This window comes from Bemisia tabaci, chromosome 9 (assembly GCF_918797505.1).
Source record: "Bemisia tabaci chromosome 9, PGI_BMITA_v3".
Taxonomy (NCBI): Eukaryota; Metazoa; Arthropoda; class Insecta; order Hemiptera; family Aleyrodidae; genus Bemisia; species Bemisia tabaci.
In genome coordinates, this window is record NC_092801.1 from 26,290,040 (window position 1) to 26,317,539 (window position 27,500).

General features: G+C 38.2%; 1 protein-coding gene across 4 annotated transcripts in view; it reads left to right on the forward strand.

Moving 5' to 3' along the window:
- The window catches only part of LOC109037722 (Y+L amino acid transporter 2), a 168,981-nt gene extending 143,399 nt beyond the window's left edge, over positions 1-25,582 (forward strand). For 3 of the 4 annotated variants that reach the window (XM_072303933.1, XM_072303932.1, XM_072303934.1), the window contains 9 exons: positions 9,658-9,751; positions 10,341-10,385; positions 12,655-12,778; positions 14,352-14,455; positions 15,135-15,231; positions 15,654-15,728; positions 17,117-17,276; positions 19,033-19,125; positions 21,170-25,582. In XM_072303933.1, the coding sequence (XP_072160034.1) occupies positions 9,658-9,751; positions 10,341-10,385; positions 12,655-12,778; positions 14,352-14,455; positions 15,135-15,231; positions 15,654-15,728; positions 17,117-17,276; positions 19,033-19,125; positions 21,170-21,240 (863 nt within the window). In that variant the 3' untranslated portion in view covers positions 21,241-25,582. Of the gene's footprint in view, positions 1-9,657; positions 9,752-10,340; positions 10,386-12,654; positions 12,779-14,351; positions 14,456-15,134; positions 15,232-15,653; positions 15,729-17,116; positions 17,277-19,032; positions 19,126-20,022; positions 20,079-21,169 lie in introns of all 4 variants that reach the window. The other variant, XM_072303935.1, reaches the window with a different exon arrangement.
- Positions 25,583-27,500: the final 1,918 nt, after the last annotated feature.

Below are 27,500 nucleotides of genomic sequence, written 5' to 3' on the forward strand. Positions count from 1 at the left end.
TCTCTTGTCTCGTCCTTTATTTTATTCCTGACGATTGTCCTGGTCCGGGCCAACCAGCTCCGAATTCGATTGATCCTCGAGGAGTGCCAGGGTGACATGTGTCAAATCCGCGGCCAAAGACAATCGACTATCTCGGACGTGTTTTGCTTATATATTGCATGCCGCCGCCAAAATGCACATGTGTGTCCGTCCAAGGGTAGCTTGTCGACTCGACCGCTTTCCACGAGGAAGAATTTTCTCTGCTGTAGTAGCGTTGTCGATTCGCACAAACATGTTCGTTGACATTTTCTCAATTAAAAAAACGATGCGTTTGCCACTTGGATTACATTTTGCAATTTGAAACCATTATATATAGCTCTTTTGTAAAAGCACCTCTCTACTTAGGAGAACCAATGGCATATATGTTGTTTCTAAAATGAGCCAGGGATAGTGGTTTCTTATTTCAAAATGTGGTCCATTTGTACTACAACTCGCAATAAAAAACTAATATTTCTTGCCCATTTTAAGAACGGCGTCTTATAATATTACTATTCCTATGAAGATAAGTGCAATTATGGATGAATTAGGGAATTCAGTTGGAATTATTGGAAAATAATTAAATCCATGTTGACAGTGAAACTCCCAAACCGTATATTTCGGTTCGTGGCATTGCAGACTTCCTGTCATTCTGGAAATTGATGGACAAGGCGATAGAAAAAGAAGACGATCCTATTGGTTGAGACGGGTGGTTCTTGTTATAATTTTGTTCGCAATTCTACCGAAAATTTCTGGAAACTCAAAGGGCAATTTTTCATAAATTTCCCCAAAAATGAACATTTTGTCAAAGGAAATTTGGCAACCGTCGAATGTTCATACGGCGTTCTTCCTTAACACGGCAGAATGTTTGTTGCAGAGACCAACACTGAGAAAAAATTCTCTGCGTTTTTACCAAGGTCCGTTGGTACCTTTACCATCTCACTTTTTTTACCAATTATTGGTAATTTTACCAAGACAGACTGGTAAGCTTACCTAAAAACCGGTATTTTTACTGTTTTTTTTTTTTCAGGTAAGAATACCACTTTTATTAGTAATCAATTCCCGGTAACTTTGCCACTTTATCCCGGTAACTTTACCACAGTCGATAAAAAATATTGGCATTTTTACCAAGGTCCAGTAAAATTGCCGAAAAGTTCAACAATTTTAGAGATTTCTCGGTAAAATTACCGATTCCATAAATGGTAATTTTACCAAGAAATAACTGGGATCAAATAGAACCCTGAATTCTTGGTAATTTTACCCTTTTCTTAGTAAATACACCGAGATTTCTTTTCAGTGAAGATCGCGCCTCTCAGACCCGGAGAGTTCTTCAAAGTGAGCCCTCGTCAGGCCCATCACGGTCCACTTGACAACTTGGGGCGTGCGAGCGCCGAGCCCGGACCAAACTAATCGATTTTGACAATTATTCGCGGGCAATTCCCTCACGAATGACGTTGCTGCCATCGGAGCAGTCCTGCCGCAGCCCCCTTTCCCCCGGTCGGGGGGTCCATTTTTCTCAAGTTCGTCGCGAGCATCGTTGCCGAATCTAAAAAGAAATCCTCATTTTACCCCGACGACTTTTGCTAGAGGTGTCGTCAGCTAAGTTGACGGTTGTTTACTTTCGGTTTGCAGGCGTTTTCGCGTCACTACTATCCACATGAAAACATCAGACCCTCTCAGAAGCAAGAACACAAGCTTAGATAAGTTTTTTAATACTTTCAAACCCTGTGACACTTTAATTTTTAGCCACACAGAAATCATAACCATAAAAAAGTCGCAAATCATAACTGATAAGTAGTTTTTTTTTTTTTACGATACGATCATGAGACTGATGTTTTCAATGTGGATAGTAGCGAATGCCGCTTTGTCCAGAGGCTCAAATTTGTCGTTGGCGCTTGCAAACCGAAAGTAAACAACCGGCAACTTAGCTGACGACACTTACGACAGACGAGATAGACATGACAGTAGTACAGTGTACCGTACAGTGACGTACAGTGTACCGTACAGTGACGTACAGTGTAGTACCTGTATAGAGTATTGCTATCTCAATCCTTTTACTACAGAAATAGTGTGCTGCTCTCTGATGATTGATGATTTTGGATGTGATAGAAATTTTTTTATGATCAACTTCTGAATTAAGTTCAGCTCGACCTTCAATGGATATTTTTGCCAAAAGTTAAACTTTGAGTGTGATTATCATTCATTTCTCAGCCGATAATACGTATTCCTCTGGTTTGTTTACATCGGTCCAACTTTGGAGCTCCATGATAACCCAAAACTGATGAACCAATGAGAGAGCGACGCAGAGATGGCAATACTCTCCCGCATACAGGTACTCTAACTTTTGCCGAGTTTCGCGGCTCATCTGGCGGACCGCGGTTGGCCGGGCGCTTCTCACGCATGCATTGTCCGCGGCGAGAAACCAATTATTGTCAGCGCGTGCTTCGGAGGAGCCATTGTCGGCGGACGGAATGGAGATGGGGAACCGCGAGGAATATGGAACGCGGGGCCCAATATAACCTCAAATTCGCGTAATTAGGCGATTCTGGTCCGAGGACTCGAGCGTTGGCTACGTTGTAAATTTTACATATTGGCTTGTTGATAAGATGCACGTACTTTGGGTCAAGGGAACTAAAGACGGGTGGAAAATATGGGGTGGGTTTAGAAAGCTGCATAAGTGTGAAAGTGTGGGCGTGATTGCTTTTGTGGAAATGGAAAGGTAGGATTTTCCATTAAATCAACTGGAGGTAAGCGCCAACTGGGCGTATTTCTGCCAAACAGAACCAGAGATTGGTGGTCCGAGGATTCGAGCGTTGGCTGCGTTGTGAATTTTAATGTACATATTGGCTTGTTGATAAGATGGACCTACTTTTGGTCAAAGGAACTAAAGACGAGTGGGAAATATGGGGTGGGCTCTAGAAAGCTGCATAAGGAACAATGTAAAACTGGTCGTGATTCCTTTTGTGGAAATAGAAAAGTGGAACTTTACATTAAATCAAACGGAGATAAGCGCCAACTAAACGTATTTCTGCCAAACGGAACCAAAGACAGGTGGGAAAGAAGGGGGTGTGCTCGTTAGTCGACGGCCGTAAGAATGAATGGGAAGTATAAAGCGCCAGTGACGTCAGCGGCAACGAAGCAGCTCCGCGTAGGTGGTCAACATTAACTCATGAGCCCTGTCCACAAGGCTCTTGTCACTTGCCCATGGCTCATGAGTGCCGCATTCATTTGGCACGTAATTTCGTTTGACAGAGTGTAAAAGCCCGCTTTTCCATTTCTCCAAAAGAAATCGCGCCTACTTTAAAATTGTTTCTTATCCAGATTTCTAGAACACATCCCATTTTTCCCACTCGTCTGCAGTTCCCTTTGGAAGAAATGTGTCCATCTGTATGCTATAGCTCATGAGCCGTGGACATGTAACAAGAGCGTTGTGGGCAGAGTTCATGAATTGAAGACCATCACGAGCTTCTGGCCTCCTCACGCGGCTGTCGCCGCTTACGTCACTGGCGCTTTATAATTCCGATTGATTCTTACGGCCCGAAAACTAACAAGCACACTCCTTCTTTCCCGACTGTCTCTGGTTCCTTTCAGCAGAGATAATTCCAGATGTCTGTTGGATATGCAGATGAGGGTGATCTGGAGTACCCATCTATGTGCCCTGAGAAAAATAGTACGGTCTTGGACACCGGTTAATATAACCGTGCAATTCGGTTGATGTAACCGTATTTTCGGTTCTAAGAACTGTATGTTCGGTTCAAGCAACCGAGCCACGAGCTGATGCAGAATTTCGGTAACATTATTCTGGCCACGGCCCCTGCCAAGTACCCATCACTAGACAGGCAACATACAAAAGGCTCCGAAGCACTGAAGCAGCATCAATAATTTTACAAAACATACGTAAAAGTGGTTTCTACAACGCACTCTGGCGCTTTGGGACACCCAACGCCACATTTGCCTATCCTCCCAAAGGTTATCGGGCAACTGATAACGCATCATCTCTTCGTCAACGCCCTCTATAACTCTATTAATGGTAGTTTTACAATATAATTGAAAGTTATTGCAATCTGAACTACTTGGATGTGAACATACCGCCCTTATTAGATTCACCATAACGCTATCCAGGGGGCTGTTTGTTGGAATTGACAAACAAAGCGATAGACAAAGAAGACAAAAGGGATATGGAGGGATCCTATTAGTGGTAGCAGATTGTTGGTATGGACAAAAAAGGTAGGTAATAGACTAACTAACGGTAACTCAAGAGAGTCGCTATAGTTAATCCATCATTTCCTTCCTTAGTCCACAGGAACCACCCATCTCAACCAATAGGATCGCTCCCTACTCCCTATGTCTTCTTTGTCTATCACTTTGTCTACCATTCAACGATCAGCCCGCTGTTAAACGTAAGATTTGTCGAAATTGAATTACATCCGTACAGAACCCCCGCCCACCGCAGTGCCTCCCGTTATGCGTTCGGCGAGTCATCGATAAAAATAGGCAGGAGTGAATAAGTAGATTCTTATCACATGATCGATTTCGCATTGTTCGGTTATGCATTTCCGATCGGCGGGCTCCAATTTTCGCATTTTCCGCCCGGCGCGGCGGGGCCATGGAGCGGAGTGCAATTTTCCGTTTTCCGGGGGCGATCGATCTCCGTCGGAGATTGCATACGGTGCACCCCCGTTTCCGGCTCGGGAAATCGGATGCAGCGACCTTGAGCTCCGCTGAGCGACAGCCGAGATGGGAGAGAGTCGTGGAGGGAGAGTGAAAGTGCGGACCGGACAGCGTCCAGTAGCGCTCATGGAATATTTCCCGACCGCCACACCAGCACCACCGCAGTTGCTAGATCGGCGAATGTGACCAAGAGCTTCCAATACAGCTGGCTGATTGCTGAAATTGGACGTATTTCTACCAAACAGACCTATGTGCAGGGGAAAAGATGGGGTGTTCTCGTTGGTACTCGGGCCAAAAGAATGAATGGGAAACATAAAGCGCCAGTGACGAAGCCGCCGTCGCGCCTCCTCCACCCGCCGCTTAACTCATGAGCCCTGTCCACAAGGCTCCAGATACGCGCCCACGGCTCATACACTGTGCACATAGTTCCGTTTGGCAGAACGTAAAATCCCCCAGAATTTCACGTAAAACACGATTCACACAACGAAAACTAATGAAACAAACTCCAAACGAAGATATTAACGTTTTTATTTCACATTGGTAACGAGGAATTGGAACTGCCCGCTCACAAGAAACTCAAAGCTCTACGTGAGTCAAATCGTACACTACAACGGTTTCAGCAAGCTTCTCAATCGAGCAATGTTCATTTCCCACCATAAGTTGTTCAAACTATTAGCAATTAGCTTTAGCTGAGCCAAAGCGTCAAGATTGAGGTTGCCAGATTTTTATATCGCAGAGACGTTCATGTTAACGTTTAGCGCACGATGTGAATCACGTAGAGCATTGAGTTTTCATGAGCGGGTGGTTTCAATTCATGCACCAAGAATCATTGAATATCTCCGGAAGGAGTTGATTTTGGTAATTTTCGTTTTGCGCATCGTGTTTTACGTGAAATTTTGGTGAAGACACATGTATGAGAACGCTGAAATTCGTACCTTGTCTAGTGGTCCATTCAGCAAACGGAACTGTGAGCCAACTAAGTGCGACACCCATGAGCCGTGGGCATGTATCTAGAGCATGTATCTAAAAAAACATGGGTCCTATTTTCAAATTCTGATGACAGCAGGCTCATCTAGAGACTATCACCTGTCGATAACCGCACAAATCATGAAAATTGGCCTGGTAGAACGCTGGAACTAAGCGTTACCAGATACGCAAATTTAGTAGGTCTCGGAGCTTATAGCATAGATAACTGAATATATTTCTCGAAATTGGGTGGTCTGGAGTTTGCAAAATTATTAGGAATTAATGAAGTCTGTGACCAGGATGACATCCCTTTGCTAGGTTCAGTTTGAAAGGCCTAGTTGAGCTTTCTGCGATGGTTAAATCCGTTGTTTTGGCAACAAGGGAGCGGTGCGCCTCTAATGGAATAATCGATCATCAGTTGTGCGTTGTGCCGGTTTCGCCGGTATTGGTCATTTTTCTCGGCAGTAATGACGCACATTAGAACTGATTTTTCGCACACCGTTGCAGCTGAAAAAGAGGTGGAGGTGCAATGCGGATGGGAGGCGATGCAAAGGAAAATTGAGTCGGACAGTTGGCGAACCGTCAGACATGCCATCTCAGACAATTTTTTGAATGAATTCTGGAGATGTTAATTGGCGGCTGAGGGTCGCATTTTACTTGAAAGCACTGATTTCATTGGCTCTCTGGAGGAATAATGTCACTTACTGATGAAGAGAGCGGTAAGTGCAAAAATGGAGTTTTGAGGAAACGGGCTCAGAAGCCTCTGACCGAAAAATTTTAATGAAAGAAGCCTCCGTTCTTTGTCAAATTGCCACTAATCGTCCAGAAGACTCCTAGAAATCGTTTGGATGATTAAAAATCGACTGACTTTATTTCACTTACATAAAGAGGGAATTTTTAATTTTCATGCTAGATTATTGTTAGGTAAGACAGCCGCAGGTGATATCATCTACGTGCTTTCGTGGTTGCGTTTTAGACACACAACAAACACATTTTCAGGTCCGAAATTAGCGGAAGAGGGCAGCACTTTACTTGAAAGCACTGATGTCATTGGCTCTCTGGAGAAATAATGTTTCTTACGACTCTTTTGCCTGAAACTACGTCATTTTTTGCGCACCTACGGCTGTCTCACATGTCTCGTTTCAATGAATATAAGATGAATTTTGCTGTTTTAGTTACTTCAGTGCTTTCACCTAAAAGATATTAGACGAATTTTGAAGGAAACTCGATTTCGAAAATTTGACACTTACTGCTCTCTTCGTTATCACGGCGTACAATTCCGATTGAAACGGCAACATGCTGTGTTGCTCTGCAAGTAGAACAATTGACGAGTGCGACGACAACCGACGGTTTTAGCTATTTTATTGATTTCATTTAAGGAGATTAGACGAATTTTGAAGGAAACTCAATTTGTAAAATTTGTCTCTTCCTGTTCAAAATCATTTTTTGCGCACCCACGGCTTTCTCATGTGCCTCGTTTCAATGAAAATTACATGAATTTTGCTGTTTTAGTTATTTCAGTGATATCACCTAAAAGATATTCAAAGCATTTTGAAGGAAACGCGATTTCGAAAATTTGACACTTACTGCCCTCTTCACTACTGCGGCAGACATTCCAGTCACGTGCCATTCATTGGCCAATATCCGCACTGTATCCGGAGTGGAACGACTTTGTTAGGTGACCGCGCGCCGCCAGTGGCATGGCGTGCTTTGCGATACATCGATTGATCTACCATTTAAACCTATGGAAAATGATCGATACACAGAGTACACTTAATAATCGATTCTTTACCATAGGTTTAAATTACACAACAATCGATATATCGCAATTCACGCCACGCCACCGCGCGCCGCGGGTTCGGCTCCCATGCGGATCAGCCAGGATCCGGGTCCGATCTTGATCTAGGAAAGATCTGCGAGTCGGATCAGCGATCAATTCGATTACATGAACATATTCATGACTAAAGGACCTATGTCTCACGCTAACCCTATGCACATAGTTCCTTTTAGCACGAATACGTCCACATGTGTCGCCTCCCGGCTCGATTTTCCCGCTCGGGATGTGGATGATTGCCGGAGCAAATGGAGTTATTATCCCCGCGTGGTACGTCTGGTACGTGTCAACCGGATTATCCTACGCATTCCGAGCTGGATTTCTGTTTTCCTGAGCTGAAACGCCGCATGAGTCTTGGATTTGTGTCATATTTCCGCCGATAAAACTATCATTTTCGAGTCAAAATATTGATGGCTATTGTCTCCGTAGGACGTTTCACGGGCTTTTTCTTAAGGTCGAATTGCAGGAATGAAACTTCTGGGCTTTTTCCCGTTCAACGACACAACAAAATGTCTACCTCTTTTTAAGTCATTCCTGGCACTTTACAATGGCTCTTAGGCCTTGTCTCCACGGGATGTTTCACGGGATTTGTCCCTGCGAAAAACCCCACTTACGAAGTTGGGAAAAATATTAAGTTAATCAATATTTTTCCCAGACCAAGTATGGTACTTGTACCCCTATTACCCACTGAGAGAGGAAGAAGAAGTGAAAACGAATTGTGCGATATTTTATTCATTACTCCATTGTTAATGTTTTTTTAGTTAAAACAATGTGTCTGATTGTCAATTGAGTGCAATTATTATTTTAATCCCGGTTAAATACTCGACTTTAAGTAATTTATCTTCCCGCGCAAACTAGTCGCAGGACTGTATGAGCCCCGTCCCGTGGAGACGGTAACTGGGAAAAATCCCAGAAGTTTCATTCCTGCGATTCGAACTTGGGACAAATCCCATGAAAACGTCCCGTGGAGACAAGGCCTTAGTTGGCACTGTGATTAGTATTGACTGACTCGATATTTTCCGCAACTTCGCAAGTGAGATTATTCACGGGGACAAATCTAATGGAACGTCCCGTGGAGACAAGGCCTAAGGAGCAATACCTCCTGACTGGTACACTGAAAAAAAAAGTTACGGGCTATGTGGACATACCGCCCATCCCGGGCTCAGAGGCCGAAAGTTCCGGGTTCTGGAGCCGCAGCTTCGATTACTCCGGGAGTTAAGCCCGGAACTTTCGGTCTCTGAGCACAGAACGGAAAGAGTCCGTTCCCAACTCGAAAATAGGCGAAATACTCGGGAATAATGAGGTACCAAGACCCTGATCCATCAAATAAGGTTCTAAGGAATATATTCCGAGAAATCTTATAGGATTCCTTTTTTATCACAGGAAATTTGACAACGCCGGAATGTTCACACTACGTTTTTTTATAACGTAGCAGATTTGCCGCATCGCACTAGGAAAGCCAAGTGACTGAGTAATATTGCGCAAAGATGGAGGCTATTTAGCTATATGTTTGACAACCTAGCAAGCAAAGGGTATTGCGCGTTGACTACTGGAATTTCATATAGCATCCATTAATCAACAAAAGGGAATGAAAAGGGTCTCTCATAAAGTTTTTATTCATTTCAAATGCGCCGAGTTTAGCAAAAGGAAACCAAGCACATACAGACGTCTAAAAAACCACGTACTTATAGCATGGGAATGCGGAAATGCAGCAGTGCAGTGCTCAAAATCATAGACCGTAGAGTTGTTTCATTTCTTCTCACTGATGTGATCCCAAATAACTTAATGCTGGTCAAAGTCACCCTCTTTGCCCCATTTCATCGAAATTTGACAAGAATTCACGCTACTAGAACTTGTAGAAAAGCTAACAATGAAGCTTTGATTTTGCTTTCACCAATGGCAAACCAAACTTTTACCGGGCTACCTGCGTCACAATAAATACACCGAGTAGTTCAATTCTTGACTCTCTTGAGACATTAAAACCCAGGGGTGAAATATTGAAGGGAATAAATCATATAATAATACAATTATTACGAGCCTCTTCTTGTGTGATGATTTTTAAATCTAATTTTCTTTTTGAATATTTTTTTACTATATAAAATTACAGTTTTTTAGTACGAAGGTTACATTTTGCAATTTTTTACTTGAGATATTGTTTTTTAATGTTGCAGGACAAACTCAACACTTCACGTTTGACAACACCACAACGGAAGTAACGTCCATAGCACTGTCATTTTACTCTGGACTGTTCGCATATAACGGCTGGTAAGCGAAACATTTTTTATTTGGTTTTTTGCAATTCATAATATTTCTTCCAAAAGCAGATTAATTAAATATTTTTAACACTCGGATCTAGGATGCATTTTCAAAAATTTCATACAAGATTAAAATTTCGTACCAAGAAAAATTTCATACCAAGAACTAAGAAATCGCGCAACTTGCCATGAGCTTTTACTATATCGACGGTGCAAGTCGGCAATCACATAACTTGGTTTGCGACGTCGTAGACTTCCTGTCATACTTTATTTTTTAAACGGAAAACTACTCAATGGCAATTCTTTAAAACTGCCTTGATTTTTCTTCTCTGTGCAAAGAAAATTCTGCACAAACTTCAAGGAATGATGTCAATTTGTTCTCCTTTTAAAAAAATGACATATAGGCGGAGATTTTCAGACACCGCAAACGAGTTATGTGATTGCCGACTTACACCGTCGATATACGTAACGCATATAGCTTCAGGTTTTTTTGAAAAAAGTTTCTCTTTCAGTTTCTTATCCACCCTATTATAGATTTTTTGCATGTAAAGATGATGATATTGGCAAAGCATGTCATAGTCTAATTTTCTTTGTTACAGGAACTACCTTAACTTCATAATAGAAGAGTTAAAGGATCCCGTGAGGTAAATATATTTTTTTATTTCTACAATTTAAATACGTATATTATGTTGCTGAACCTCGTAAAATGTACTTTGAGCTGACTAAAAATGAAAAAGCTACCCGTTTAAAATGCATTCAATGTTTCAAGAATACTAAAATCAGAGAAATGAGCTTGGTGAAAGCCTAAAATACTCAATCAAGACCGATGATAAAGTGTCAAAAATAGAGCAAAATACACAGCGCGGAGCGGTTCATTGTGATACTTGAATACAACTATTTATACTTGACGGATGTATGTGTTGCATATGGGAATCAATGAAGGCGCTTTGATTCTCCTCACCAACTAACTAAGCAGAATAACGTGCGTTCCAGACCTTAAGTTGAGGGTATGAGTAAAACTAATAGCGGTAATTTTAAGAGCACTTTCTCTGCACAGATTAGTCCGGATCGCTAACATCTGCGGAAGATCGTGAGTAGTTTTATGAGCGCCATTGGCGGGAAAATCCATGAGCATTTAAAACTAGGAACCAAAACTGAAATTTTGGCTATTTTCAGCAGATTTGTGGCGGGAGAATACTTCTTTTTCAGATTTTTGTGGGATGAAACGTTCCGAAGAATTCAAAAATTAGTTTCTCAGTGGAATTTATGTGGTTCAATATTTCCAGATTAAAAGATGCAGCACTTTCCCCCTTAATTTGGAATGTCTATCTCTCATCTATTTTGGATGAATCGATCTTTACCGCCTGATTTTTTATATCATATTTTTGAAGTTTAAAGCCTTAGAAACCGAAAATTAAAGCAAAATCCTAGCAAAATGAGACTTTTGGTTCCTAGTTTTGAATTCCCGCCAGGCCCCCCATGAGAGCAGTTAACTGCTACCAACTGTTGTAAGAATATTGAAACAGAATACTTAGCATAACAGTCCTTGATAAAATCTTATTTGATCAAAAACCATTACTACACATTACTATTTAAACTTTATTAAAGCTTTATAATCAGATTCAAGAGGAAATTTCTCTCGATCCGGTCAAGTTCTTTCACTACTGGTAGTGCCATCAATTTTCTAAAGTTGCCTAACGTGTAGCAAAATTACTCACGCTTTCTAAGAATTGGCTAGATTGGATGTTAGCGATCTGGACTAATCTCTGGGAAATCGACAAGCCCAGCGTGCATGGAGGCTATTTCCATTTTAATCTCCCGTCACATTCTTACGGCGCAATGATACAACTATTTGAACTCTCCGGAATGCGTGGGGTATCACGCCGCATTTGAAGGCGTTTTCAAAACAGCCAAGTTCCGATACCCGGATTATCGTTTTGCGCAGTTCATATTATTTTGTTTTCATTTCTAACCACTTGTTTATTTTTAATCCTCGTATAAAAACCACCCATTTGCTAAATACAATTCTAGCTGGAGCGCAATTCAGCTATGCATTCACGACTGCAAAAATGTCAAAGGAAATCGACAAGCCCAGCGTGCATGGAGGCTAGAGGTTTCTTCAGCTAAGTTGACGGGTGTTTATACTTTCGGTTTGCATAGGCGTTTTCGTGTCACTACTATTAACATGAAAACATCTGGCTCTCTCAGAAGCAAGAACACAAGCTTAGATGAGTTTTTTAATACTTTCAAACCTTGCAACACATTAATTTTTAGCTACACAGAAATCACAACCACAAAAAAGTCCCAAATCATAACTGATAAGTAGTTTTTTACGATACGATCATGAGACTGATGTTTTCAATGTGGAAAGTAGCGAACGCCGCTTTGTTCAGAAGCCCAAATTCGTCGTTGGCGCTTGCAAACCGAAAGTAAACAACCGTCAACATAGCTGACGACACCTCTATTTCCATTTTAATCTTCCGTCGCATTTCTAAGGCGCAATGATACAACTATTTGAACTCTCCGGAATGCGTGAGGTATCACGCCGCATTTGAAGGCGTTTTCAAAACCGCCAAGTTCCGATGCCCGGATTATCGTTTTGCATAGTTCATATTATTATTTTGTTTTCATTTATAACCACTTGTTTATTTTTATTCCTCGTATAAAAACCACCCATTTGCTAAATACAATTCTAGCTGGGACGCAATTCAGCTATGCATTCACCACTGCAAAAATGTCGAAAGAAATCGCACATTTTATCAGGAGCCTACATGCCGCTGTGGAAGACATCATCTATTATTTATGTCCTACTCTTTAATGTTTGACGCACCAGCATCCTTAACCTTAGGTTAGGGGTATGATTAACTGATAGCGGTAATTTTAAGATCACTTTCTCTGTTTTGATTTTATCAGGAACCTACCGAAAGCCATAGCTATATCGTGTTCTTTGGTGACGGTCGTCTATGTGCTGGCGAATGTGGCGTTCTACACGACACTCTCACCGCAAGAGGTGCTGAATTCCGAAGCTGTAGCAGTGGTGAGTTAACGTATTTTCAAATTTAGGGTCTCTAGCTAAACCTCATACAGTAAAAGGAAAAGGGGCCTTAAAATATGATGACATTTTCAGCAGTGATTTTTGTCGAGTTGGTTGGGAAAATTTGATTTTAAGATGTCGCCGAAGAATTCTCTCAAGTGTTCTAAAATGTTAGGGGGCTAAGCTTCCTGAACGCTAGCGCTCCCCGCTCCCTTGCATTTGCCTCCTCAGGCGTTATGCGTTATGCGTTAAGCACTACTCTAATCACTTAATAAAAATGACTTAATCTTGACTCTTAATTCTTGATTTTTGTATCTTAATGATGACTTACTCTTGTAATATTATATGGGATGGTATGTTACAAGAGAGCTTGATACATTTTTTCGTTAATAAAGATTGTTACAAAGCACTGCAATGTGGCAATTCGTGTCCTGATCATAGAATTATACATAGATTTTTCTTTTGTTCCTATTGTTCCGGTAGCAATAACTGAATTTTGAGTTTTCGATGACTAATTCCCTCTCACTCGTGAACAGTTTCAAATGGACCACAACTTGCATTAAGGAATCACTATTTCTGAATTATTTTAGAAACAACATTGTGTGTCATTGGTTTCCCTTTGCAGAAAGGTGCTTTCATGGAAGAGCAAGAGATTGTGATCCCTTATTGCAAAATGTAAATACAAATATAGGTAGCAGTTCTTCAGACTAAACCCGCATCTCATTTTCACGCCGCATTTTATCTATCTCGGCGCACCAGCAGAGCTGAAACGCCTGCAAAATTGAGAGCAGTCAACCACGAAAGAAAAACTACTAAGCACAACTTGCTAGGAAATCGGGAAAACGACAGATCAATGATATCCTGCCTGACATTCTGCCCCTTACCGAAAATTTCGCTGAAACTTGAAGTTTCTCTTGGAGATTTTTTACATCTTTCCGACTTACAAATTGATGAATTATAGTATTCAATGTGCGAATCGAGGGCACAATGAAGAGCACCCAATTGAACCGCGTTAAGCAGAAAGGAACCAAGCCACATCAGCCATTGCCAAATTTCCTTGGGCAATTTAATTTTTTACATAGAAACGATTGTGCGGATTTTTGGGCAAATTTCAGTGAATTTTTTGGATGGTGCGAGGCAAATTTCTTAGAAGTTTCAAAGGTATTCGCACAAACGTCCTGTTGTAAAAACTTTAATTGCCTCGTTAAAGGCCATAGCTGATGTGGCTTAGTTCCTCTCTGCTAAACGCGGTCCAGTTTGTCGTTTCCTTCCTCTGCGGTGGCGTGGCGTGCTTTGCGATCTATAGATATTTCCCCCATTTGAAGCTGTGGTAAATAATCGATTTTTAAGGTGTTCACTGCGAACGCCCTGTTTATCGATACTTTTCCATAGGTTTAAATGACCGATCAACCGATGTATCGCAAAGCACACCACGCCACTGTTCCTCTGGGACTGTTGTCACATAACAGAGGCGAGACTTTCTTTGCAAGTATCCTCTCTTATTGATATGTAGCTTTCCCCTGCTTATAAGTCTCCTAAAAATATCTATCAGATCGTGTTTTCCATTACTTTCCAGACTTTTGCTGACCGACTTTTCGGAGTGATGGCCTGGACAATTCCTGTGTTCGTCGCCATGTCTACTTTTGGAGCAGTCAATGGAGTACTTTTAACATCTTCAAGGTGAGTTGACACGGGGAAAATTATGTTGTTGGTACAACAGAGAGAAGAAAAGGAAGAACGAGGAAGAGAAGACAAAATAAACAGAGAACTCAAATCTTGCACCAGCTGTACTGGCGCCTTCGAATTCATGAATGCAACAAATTGTACTTTAAAACGCATTGCCTGTTTCACTCGCTTGGAAATTTTAATCCTGGAGAGTTGAATAATTGGGATTTAATAAGATATTTTTTTCGGTTCCGCTGGATTGTAAGGTTTAATATTTCTAAATTGTTCTCAAATCATTCTCATTGATGCCGATTTTAATGGAAAAGTATTAGATTTTGCTTTAAGGTGTTAATTATTATAATAATGAATTAAACAGAGGAAAAGAAAAGGGAAAAATAGAAGAAGGAAAATGAAATCAAGATGCGTCCTACATAACTACAGAATTCACCTAAAAAAAACCAGTTGATAAAATTCAATACTAAAGATGTCAGACCTTATTATTCGCCTTCTTCTCGAATGATTGTTAAGTTGTCAACATTAAATGGACATATTTCTGCGAAAAAGAACTATATGAATAGGATTTGCGTGGAACATAGTTCCTTTTAGCGTAAATACATCAAAATTTACTAAAATAAAAATAAATAAATAAATAATAATAAATGATAAATTTATTAATTTTGCTACTATATTTCAGGTTGTTCTACGCTGGGGCATGTGAAGGACAAATGCCAGAAATTTTAACAATGATCCAAATTCATAGACTAACCCCTGCGCCCGCTGTTCTTTGTATTGTGAGTTGATCTATATTTTTCCCAAATTTTTTCTCTAATGGTCCCCTTCCCTCCCTCCCCTCACAAATGTGTTTCATCTCCAAATCATTCTAGCTACATCGTAGTTGAGAAAATAGTAAAAATACTGCAAACTCAAACAATTTTTGCACGTTTTTATTTTTCTATTACGATGGCATATTTTAATAATAATTGCCTCTGTATCCTTGTTTGAACTTTATTGCGTGAGCTCTAAATTGATGAACAAACAAAATAAAGGAAATATCATTTAGACTCAAAAAAAAATTAATAATTTTTCCCCTAAAAATGAAACGTGAGAGGAAATTTTAAATCGATGATTTCCATACACTCCTATGATTGATACTTATTTTTCTAATTTTAAACCTTTATATTTTACTGTAATTTGTATACATATTCTCCTACAGGCGTTCCTGTCCATGCTGTACCTTACAGTCTCTGATATTTACGCGTTAATAAATTACGTTGGATTTGCTACTTGGGTAAGTTAGTTTATTTTTGTCTCATCATAATACAGTAATCGTGACTCTGCGGAAATCAGTGGCGTGGCGTGAATTGCGATGTATCGATTGCTATGCCATTTAAACCTATGGAAAAGGATCGATAAACAGGGTGTTCGCAGCGAACACCTTAATAATCGATTCTTTACCATAAGTTTAAATGGCAAAACAATCGATACATCGCAATTCACGCCACGCCACTGGCGGAAATGCATCTTCAAAATGCGGCCAAAAACTTTAAATGCCATGATTTCGATAATCGATTGTAGACTATCCACTAAAACACTATTTTTTCGGTTATCTTTTAGAATTTTGAAAGATATTCTTCGTGGCAAATGTTTGCAATGGAACACTAGACAAGGTACGAATTTAAGCAATCTGATTCATGATCCTAAGCCAGAATTTCACGTAGAACACGATTCGCGCAACGAAAATTACTAAAATCAACTCCTAACGAAGAACTTAACGTTTTTATTTCACATTGGTTACGAGGAATTTGAACTGCCCGCTCACAAGAAACTCAAAGCTCTACGTGAGTCAAATAACGCACTACAACGGTTTCAGCAAGCTCCTCAATCGAGCAATGTTCAGTGTTTCCCACCATGCGTTGTTCAAACTACGAGCGATTTTCTAAAACTGAGCCGAAGCGTCAAGATCGACGTTGCCAGATTTTTATATCGCAAAGATTGTCATGATAACGTTTAGCGCGCGATGTGAATCACGTAGATCATTGAGTTTTCATGAGCGGATGGTTTGAATTCACGCATCAAGAATCATTAAGTAGCTTCGCGTAAAGAGTTGATTTTGGTAATGCTTGTTGTGCGCATCGTGTTTTACGTGAAATTTTGGATAAGGTACACAAATCAGAATGCTGAAATTTGAACCTTGTCTAGTGGTCCATTCCAGAATTTCTGATAAACTCGATGAAAACAACTCGCTTAGCAGTTGATTTCCGAATTTCTCGTAATTTTTTACGTAATATCTTTAATAGTAAACGTAGAGATGGATTATTAGAACTCAGCTTAATTGCATTTTGCGTTGCTTAATTTTCTCTCATGTTTTATTTATTCAACAGAGAGCTGAACTACTTACAACCTTTAAACTTTCTGTGAATATACCATATGGAATTATAATATTTAAAAATTACAAATATCAATAATACTCAGTTTTCTGTTTTAAAAATAAAACAGAAAAAATCAGGCAAAATTGGATGCATAGTAAGGCTGATTCCAATTAAATCAGCCGAAAGAATTTGGTGTTTGAGTTAATACCTTTTCTAGGAGCCCATAGGTGATTTCTAGTCAAAGTTTGTAATGACAGAAATAAATTGTCAGTGCTGAATGAAAATAAATGTTAATTTTGTCTTACAGTTGTCCATCGGAGTAGCTGTTCTATGTCTTCCAGTGCTGAGATACACACAACCAAAACTACATCGACCAATCAAAGTGAACCTCTTCTTCCCCGCGTTGTACATAATTTGCAGCGTTTTCGTAACTGTTGTTCCTATGATCGCCAGCCCTGTTGAGACAGGTAGGATGGGGTCCTCGAAACACCCTTCAATCAACGAAAATTGATATTTTCTGAGAGGATATTTGGCAACAAATTACAATTACAAACAATTAAAAAAACAAAATTCCAGGTCGAACTGTTCGGGATGTTTGAGAAAAGGGTCTTGTATTACCCATCAATCTCTTCAGAATAATGTGGATCGTTGATTTTCGAAATCTCCGACGTGTACATTTTCCCTTGTCCTCGAAATATTTTCGATGAAATATGAGCCCCGTGTCATTTTCCATAATTGCCCCGAAAGTAGGCACTAATCGAATCAGCCAATCAAAGGCAACTCGTAAAAGAAAGGGGTGCAACTGTCGGTTGTAATGGACCACTAGACAAGGTATACGAATTATAGGATTCTGATACATGTTTCTTAACCAAAATTGTACGCAAAACACGATTCGTGCAACGAAAATGACTGAAATCAACTCCTAACAAAGATATTAACGTTTTTATTTCACATTGGTTACAAGGAATTTGAACTGCCCGCTCACAAGAAACTCAAAGCTCTACGTGAGTCAAATCGCACACTACAACGGTTTCAGCAAGCTTCTTAATTGAGCAATGTTCATTTCCCGCCATGCGTTTTTCAAACTATAAGTAATTTGCTATAGCTGAGCCAAAGCGTCAAGATTGAGGTTGCCAGATTTTTATATCGCAGAGACTGTCATGATAAACGTTTAGCTCGCCATTTGAATCACGTAGAGCATTGAGTTTTCATGAGCGGGTGGTTTGAATTGACGCATCAAAAATTATTAAATATCTTGGAGTTGATTTCGGTAATTTTCGTTGTGCGCATCGTGTTCTACGTGAAATTTTGGTTAAGAAGCATGTATCAGAATGCTAAAAATCGTACCTTGTCTAGTGGTCCATTATTATTGATATCAGTGGCGTGGCGTGATTTGCAAAATATCGATTGATCTGCCATTTAAACCTATGGCAAAGGATCGATCAACAGGGTGTTCGCGACGATCACCTTAATAATCGATTCTTCACCATAGCTTCAGATGGGCACATATCGATAATCGACCACTCACGCCTCACCACTGATTAATATTGCGGCTCTTGTTTTCTCTTTGATGCTAACTACTGATTCAGTGGGTAACATGGCTTGGAGACTTAAACGAATGGGTAGAAAAGTAAACTATGCATTCAGCTACAATATTCTTAGCCCAATGGCTGGTTAAAAAAGTCACAATGTCATTGTCTCCCTCTTCTTCCTCCTCTTCTTCTTATTATTGTTCTTCTCCTCCTCCTCTCCCTCCTCTCCTTTCCTCTTCCTCTTTTTTTCTTCTTCCTTCTCATCCCCAGCAGCAGCGATTTTCGAAGTTGGCAACACTTTTAATCCTCAATTTAAACACATCAAAAATATCGATAGATCGATAATAAATGAGGCAAGCTACCTCACCAAGAATCGATTGTTTTGCATGCATTTAAATAGAGGAAAAGCAGTGTTGCCAACTTTCAAGAATCGCCACTGATCTCCAATTCAACCACTCGAGCTGCCTCGCGCATCAGGTGTTATGCGTTTTTCGTTACTCCTATAAATTATCTTAAAGAGTAAAATTTGAGTCTTATTAACAGTCAAAACTTTATATCAGTCCATTCATACCTTGAAAGATGAAATAATTTGAGTAAATTTGTTTTAAATAAGTAACCAAAATCATACCGACTATTTACATTGTGAGGAAATAACTAAATGTACATTAAGAGGAGTGTAATTTTGTTTTAGGTATCGGGTGTCTGATGATTTTGACTAGTGTTCCAGTGTATCTTGTCTTCATAGCTTGGAAAAACAAACCAAAGCCATTGCAAAGAGCCGTCGGTAAGTATTTTTCTGAGATCATCATTCATTTCATTTTATTAACCTTGTTCTCAAGAAGCCTTATTGCGTCACCTTCCAGCCAGAGTATTGTAAGCGCCATACGACGTTTCAACATTTTCACCGCCATTTTATTTTTTTATAGAGGAATTGTTCAACGAAGCTATCTGAAAAATTCAATGAATTTTCTTTGTGCTACTGATGAAATTCAGTAAAATTTTTAAACAGATTCAACTAATAATGTCTCTGTAAAAAATAAAATGGCGGCGGAAATTTTTAAACGTCCCATGGCGCTTGTGATACTTTGGCCGAAAGGTGACGATTTGTTGGAAAATAACTTACGAATAACGGGAGAGTAAAACATTTTAAAGTTTTCCCAATCCCCTAATTGCGATCCATCAACCTGAATGAGACTCCAAGTCAACATAGAGAAAATAAAGGTTCTTGACAGTGTGCTTATCGAAAAAACACATTACAAATCGTAGATATATATTTTTATGGGAACAATTTTTTACTAGTAGGTCCGCAGTTTTTAATTATATAAGTTCATATTTTATTTGAATGTGTCCTAGTATCACACGTACCACGTAATTGAATATTTTTTTTTTTACAGGGGGCTACGTCCCCTGATCGCTTCACGGTTCAACCCCCTGAAGCTCGTCTCTCCGTCATGCGTTACCCGTTTTTGTTATGATTTTGTATTATTCTTTTTTATAAGTTTTCCTTCTTTTCATTTGGTAAGCAATTTTATTTTATTTTGTATCGTTATCTTATTCTGAAGCGTCATGCGTTTCTCATTTTTCTTATGATTTTAAATTTTTCTTTTTTATAAGTTGTCCTTATTTTTATTTGCGAAGCTATTTTATTTTATTTTAAATCGTTATCTTTTTGTTTTTATAGGAAAGTTTACGCAGACTTTACAAAAGTTATTAGTTGTTGTGCGACCTGGAAGAAAGGTTCATATCTTTATATTTTTCCTTTTATATTTTAATTTTATCCCACTCGTCTTCTTATTCTTTGAAATTCCCTTCATTTGCTACTAACTTAGGATGAATCTTTTTTTAAGAAGCTTTATGTTCACTGAATATAATATTTTGTCTACTTTATTCTTCAAATTACCTGCATTGTAATTGACACTGCGGCGAAGAAACTAATACCTCAAGATTTTCCGGAAAAATTATTCTACTATTGCATACTACAACACAGAAATTAAATATAACTGTTATTTTGGGCTGAGTGGAATGGAAGTTCTGATTAAGTTATACCATAACTGAGCATTGAGAACACCCTGTTCTTCATTCCCTTTTTGATTTGTTAAAATTGTTTCAAAAAAAAATGCTCGGTATAGTTTTTGATAATTTTGCAACATTCATCATTTTAAACAGATGTGGGCAGTGTAAAACCTCTACACGTGAAATTAGATCGAGCTACTAAAGTAATTTTAACCCTCAAAACATCTGCTTAAACTTTTTTCAGACCATGGTGTCCATCTAGTTGTTCTAATTTAACTTGTTTTCCTGGTCCTTACGAGAGTGCTATTAAACATTCTCACGTTCAGAAACGCTTTAATTACATACATGCTCTTGTAGTTCTAGCGTATGATCGTATAAAGTAGGCATCATTCAATTGTATTCCTCTTTGAGCAATGCGAGCATCTATCACTTGGATCGTGTTTGGCAGAAATCAACCAAGCCACATCAGCCACTGATAAATTTAACTGAACAATTTAATTTTTTAAAAGAGAACGTTTGTGCGGATTTTTTTGAAAATGTTAAGGAACTTGCCTCTTGCTATGCAGAAAATTTTCTGAAATTTGCGGGGAAAAAATCTGCACAACCGTTCTCATGTGAAAAATTAAATTTGCAAAGTTTACTTTGGCAATAGCTGATGTAGCTTGGCTCCTTTCTGCTCAACGCGATCCACTCATCATTTTATGCAATCAGGGAAATTGGAAATTTTTGGTTGAATTTTTTTTTCTTGTTTAAATTCTTGAACTTAACGAGTTGATAATTCCTTATTTCTTGTTTTGTTTTTTGTCTTTTTCCAGTAAAAATGACACATGCTCTACAGAAGTCAATGATGGTCGTTGGTAAGCAGTCGGCCCCATCCACACTGTAAAGTTAGGGTAATCGGCGGAAATCCTCAGAATCATTTTTGAACTCACACCGAATTAGATAAAATCGTCCTGGAACTACGAAAACGGACGCAAGACATTTTCAGACTGCGATCTTGATTTGCGAACTTAACTGCACGGATTTCGAAATGCTTACTTAATTAACCAGCCTCTAGTTTTTTAAGGGGCTATACATAGTTCTAGGAATGTTTCTTTGTATTAATTTAGTATCTCAGGTCTCAACGAAACTTTCGTTCAGTGGCACAGTGTAGGTTGAATACGTTGGGACGTGCAGTTGAGGTCTTCTATGCTGCCGTGTTAAGGAAGAACGTCATATGAACATTCGAGGGTTGCCAAATTTCTCCGCATAAAATATGTACTTTTGAGGAAAGTTATGCATATTTTTCCGTTTCGAGTATGTATGCTCAAGTTGCGTACAAAATCATCTGAAAAATTCGAAAAAAATATTCAAAATTTTTCCAGTTAATTCGGTTTTTAGTAAAGGAAATTTGGCGACGTTTAAAGGCTCATACGGCGTTTTTCCTTAGCGGCAATATGTTCGATTTTATTCCCCTTGATACTTCATGATGTATTTTGTTTTTACGAAGGGTGTCTTGGATGAAGAAAATAGTTGGAATAAGTTTAGGCTCACTAGGACAAACGCGTTTAGATTAAAAGAATTCGCGAAAACTTTTAAAAAAATCAATTTTAAACTCGATTATCGGGATGAAAATATAAGGCTCAGTTTCCCGTGTACTGGGTTCCTCCAAAAAGTGTATTTTGAGTTGCATTTTACTCGCGATGACTGCTATCGAATGTTTTTCTAATAATTACAATGGTTTCTTTTATCCAAGATACCATTCAATTAATTCCATATTCCATACGCATTTAGCTTAAGGAAACTGGCAAGGTTTTGCTTCATGTAATAAGCTTTAATGATTTTGTGCTTTTGCCTGGAGAGATTGCAATGTTTTTTATTCAATTCGTTAGAGAGAAGATAATTCTAAAGGCGCAACATTTTTGAACCTTGTAGAGAGCAACTCTGCTTCCGAGATAGTATGTCCGAATTGTGTGGGTCCAAACTTTATTTAACCAAAAAAGTTGTGCGTCCCATCACTTAAGTGCAGAAGCGTGACGTAAATTGCGATATATCGATTGTTATTCCATTTAAACCTACGGAAAAGGATCGATAAACAGGGTGCTCGCAGCGAACACCTTAATAATCGATTCTTTACCATAGGTTTAAATGGCATAACAATCGATATATCGCAATTCACGCCACGCGACTGTTCAAGTGTCATACTCTTCTGCCAGTTACCTTTAGAGTACTTTTATAGGAAGAGTATGGTCACTGCAGTTACCACCTCTAATTACCTCAGCCATTTTAGGCCGAAACCCCAGAAGCATTTTTCAACGGACACATTGCGATGTTTTGAAATTCAGTTGCGATTTTTTACAATTTCTTGGCCATAATAATCGCTAGGCTCATTAACATCTGAGCGATTATTCTCAAACTTACCTATCGCAAATATATTTCTATAAAAGGCGTTTTATAAAATCGAAATTTTTCTCAACTTAGCAAGATTTTCTGTCCGATAATATTGCGATAATATCTCCGTCGATGAAAGCGCGACTGTATCGCAAATTTTTGGGATGAAATGTTTGGGTCCTAAGCCCTCCATGAGGCTCCACTGTCCATACTCTCCCTATAAAAGTACTCTAGTTTCATAAATTATGATACTTAGATCAAGTGTATTCAAATCGTATTACTTCGTTTAGGCTTTTAATTTTTGCTAATTAATTTGAAGTCATTAGTTTTTAGATTTAATTTGGATTCATGACGTAAGAAATTCAATGTAATTCACCACTGCTCAAAGTTTGCAAAATTAGATTTCTAGTGTCGACTTGGAGCTGACTAACACGCACAATACCGAAGAACATATCTCAAATAATTAGGAATGACCGGTAATTTGTAAGGCACTAGTGAATAAATAGTAAAACATCAAATAAAGAAATAAAGAAACAAAGTGAGAGCGCTGATTATTTAACCTCTTATGCGGAATTTTTTTCCTCCGCAAAACAGGGTAGAAACACGCACACATAGTTCAGCGTGTGGTGAAATCCGTGGTCTTAGTTCAGTTCAGACCTGCCAGGCAACTACACTAACTCCGTGACAACGCGTGAAGTATCGAAAAAAATGAAGGCGCTCCAAGTCGAGATTGTTATTCTGAAGACTTTTACTCATCGAACCTTCATTATACCGATGTTATCACGTGAATTGTCGAAATAGCATAAAAGCAACTTGCAAATTCCCGGCGATTTCTATTTGGCTGCGATATTTACACGTGGACACAAAAATTATACATTAATGCTAATACTTCAAGAAAGTGAGTGAACGTCATTGAGTTCTATAATTTTCTACAATTTTTAGTTGTACTTTTAATATCATATCCATGACACGTCAACTGCATATTTTGCAGAGTCCAATATACCGTCAGTGGACCTGTTTTTTGTGTCTGTCATACCATCGAAATTGAAATGTATACAGAATATACGATGACTTTACCACAATAGTGTATGACACTATCGTACTTCATCTCTAGCAACCAGATTAAATCTGGAGGCTTGATCATTCTGTAACATCATAGCGCCATTAGTTTGGAATATGCTTGAGCACATCTCATGGCGATAAGACTAGTTGTTTTAATAGTTTGAAGTTTTAGCTTCTTTTTGAAGTACCTTACTTTTACATAACGTAGTTATTTTTTGATGTAGGATAGAATACGAAGGTATTACAGCCTCTCTTGAAATTCTCAGGTTATTTTCGAAGTTCTTCATATCTAAGAAAGGATATTTTTAAAGTGTTAGTTCGTCAAAAATATGTTTCACAACTCTATTTATTCAACTGCCGCAGCTATATTTTTCAAACCTTTATGATAGAAGTGTCTTCTTAGGTCACAAATCTTCCATTTGATAAAATAATTTTCATTATGAGGTATACATATTGAAATACGTCCTGTCCTTGAAACCGAAGCTATGTTATACCAATACGCTGAAAGCGAAAAAAAGTTGCATTTACTAAATTAAAAAGTTTAAATTTTGCTTTCTTAAACAATTAAGAGACAATACCCTCGAAATTTTGTTGAAAGGTATTTAAAATACCTATTTAAGTATATTTTATCTGTATTTTTGCAGTCTAAAAGCTCATATCAAATTGTTGCCCTTGTGTCATAACAAGTAAATTTATAACATAAAACCGATTTTCATTTTGTTCAACAGATTTTATACACAATTAATGATTTTTTGGTGCTTTTAATTTGTATGAGTAGGTTCCTTTTTAGCTTAAAGTTTAAAAACAAGACTCTGTGAAAAACATGTTTTGTTACAATGATGACAGAAGCATTTATTTTTTTAAATGTTATCGTCTAATGACAATAAATTGTTAGTTGTAGATGTGAACTTTGTGCTTGAAAAACCGATTCAGAGGTGAAAGCTCTACTTCTCCAAAATGTAAAACTTTACTGATACTTATTTCCGTATTTTATTTTTTTCTACAATTAAGGCCAATTATCATTATATTGGCTTACGTGCCAAAAATAAAAGTAGAACGAGGGAAAAGTTACCGTCACACGATGACTTTTTGTGGGACGATAAATATTTCTGCAAGTGACTTATTTTTTCTGCTGTGCACTTAAATGAACATTCCTGATCTTAAGCATGCACTGATGTAAGTGCACTTAAAATCAATGCAGGGTTAGGTAATTAAAGCCGATAATTAAAAAGAATTCCCTGCAGGAAAAATAATATTCCATTTAATGTACACAATAATTCTAAATTAGTGCTGGCTATGAGTATCATAATGGATTATATTTTGTTTTAGATAAATTTAAGTAAACCATTAATTTTGTGAAACAACAGTTATTGTGACCTATTCCCAACTTCCCTTTCCAAGAAAAAAGAATCTAGAGAAAAATAACGTCCGATGAAACAAATTGATTCAGTGGTGAATCATGACAAGAATTTCTATTTTGACTTCTAGACTGGTTTTTCGAATGACAATAATTTTATCAGATTTTTGCTAAAATATTATGGGTACGCGTTCCATTTTTTTCGCGCACGTGAGAAGACCATGTGAGATGTTCGCTCAATTGCGTTCGTTATATTTTCGCGCACGATTAGGTTACACGATTAGGGTATTAACTTGCGATTTGTTCACATTCCGTTACTGTGCATGTCTTAATTGTATTTATTAATGTTCTGTGTCTGCTCTAAGTAAAGTACTAATTATAATTATAATACTGATCTGAAGGTGAAATCCATGAGATAAAAAACTTTTTCTTTCTTAAATCAGCTGTATTTATTTTCAAAATCCTAGATTCGTCCATCCGATAGGTACCTATCAATTTTCATGAATACAATACACACATCAGAAATCCATTTCCGCTTAAATCATGAAAAAAAGTTACCCAGGTCGCCAGATTTGCCATGGTTTCTTAACAAAATCTGGCAACAATGAAGTTTACTAAATACAGACACTCTAGAGTTTATCTTAATTTCTGCATCTTTTAATCTCAAGAGTTTCATAATTACTTATGAATTTTTAAAAGGTTCTCAATACGCTCGGATGTAAGAGGTGTTCGCCAGGATGAAGCCTCCTATCTCATCACATACGGGCAGTGGTGAGGCGTGAATGATCGATTATCGATATTTCCCCATTTGAAACTATGGTAAAGAAATCGATTATTAAGGGTTTCGTTGCGAACATCTTATTTTCGATCCTTCTTCATAGGTTTATATTTACAGATTAATCGATATATCGCAAAGCACGTCACGTCACTGCATACGGGGTGAGGGAAAGGCAGGGGAGCGTGAAAAACAAACGAGGGTTATTTTTAGTGTCTTTTGTCTTAAAACGTTTGTAAAATACACCGTCGTATTCCGGTATCAAGGGAGAATTTGCACAAAAAATTTTTATCGCTTTCATCTCAGAGTGCTTAATGAGCTGAGTTCGCAGTGTTTTTCGTAATTTTTATCTGGCTTGGGAAATGGGAGAAAAATAGATTTAAAAGTGAGAAAATGTGCCTCCTCATGACGTCATCTGGCGGCATTTTCCATTTGAACACATGTATTTTAGCAGAATAGGGTATTTTGTCATATTTCCTCCAATGAGTATCCAATTTAGAGACCAAGGATATCCTCGAACTCAGTTTTCCTAGCAGTATCATTTTAAAGATGAAATTTTCAAAATTTCAGACACCTGCAAATTTTCCATTATTGAATTTTGATTTTCTGTAGACTAACGTTGCCTCGTCTCCATAGATGCTCACAAATATAAGAGGAAAATGAATTGAAAGAATACTATTTTAAGTAGAAATTTTTCCTTTATTCATATCAGTGATAAACTGGAGCTCACTAAGAAGTAAGTTTTTTTCCTACAGACTGAACATTAATACGAATCAAAAACGATGCTGATCTACATTTAAATTGCTCACACACATTTAACAAAATACATCCATGAAATACAATGCAACAAACCGAAAAGCTACAATTCATATTTACACTTATCTTAACAATTTTTACAAGCCTAACTTAAGTCGTAAAAATTATAAGTAACAAATTCCTTGCCGATGAAAAATTGCGGCAGAGACAATGGAAAACAGATCGATACTTAAGAAAGTAACAGGTAAAATAAAACAGATAAGAAATTACTAGTTTTCCTTTTTACTTAACGGATATGGTATTATTATTTATCGTCCGTGTAAATCACATTACGACCTCAATGCTGTATTCAATTTCATTTTATGCTACATTGACGTATGTGAAGAAAAAGCTCTGGTAGATCATTATTCATATTAAAAGAGATATTGATTCATACTATCCTATTGTACAGCTTTCATCCTGCTAAAAATGAGCAGAATAAAGATGGCATACGATACTGCATGGAAATCACAAATATGAATTACAATACTGATTTTATCGAAAAAAAAAAAAAAAAATTAAAAATATGCATAAACAAAAATAAAAAAACATGATGCATTATTGAGAATCAAAATGTTTTCATGGCTTGTGCCATTATTGTTCTTAGAAAAATTTCATTTTGCACGAAAATCGCATTTTAAAGCTGTAAGAAGTCGAATTTACCGTTAAGCTGTAAATTTTTTAGTTTAGGACAGTATTAAACTCATTTTCAGCAATGGGTTGGCGTCAAAAATGTGCATGCATTGAATTAAATAAATTAGAAAGAAATGAAAAGTCGTATTCCATA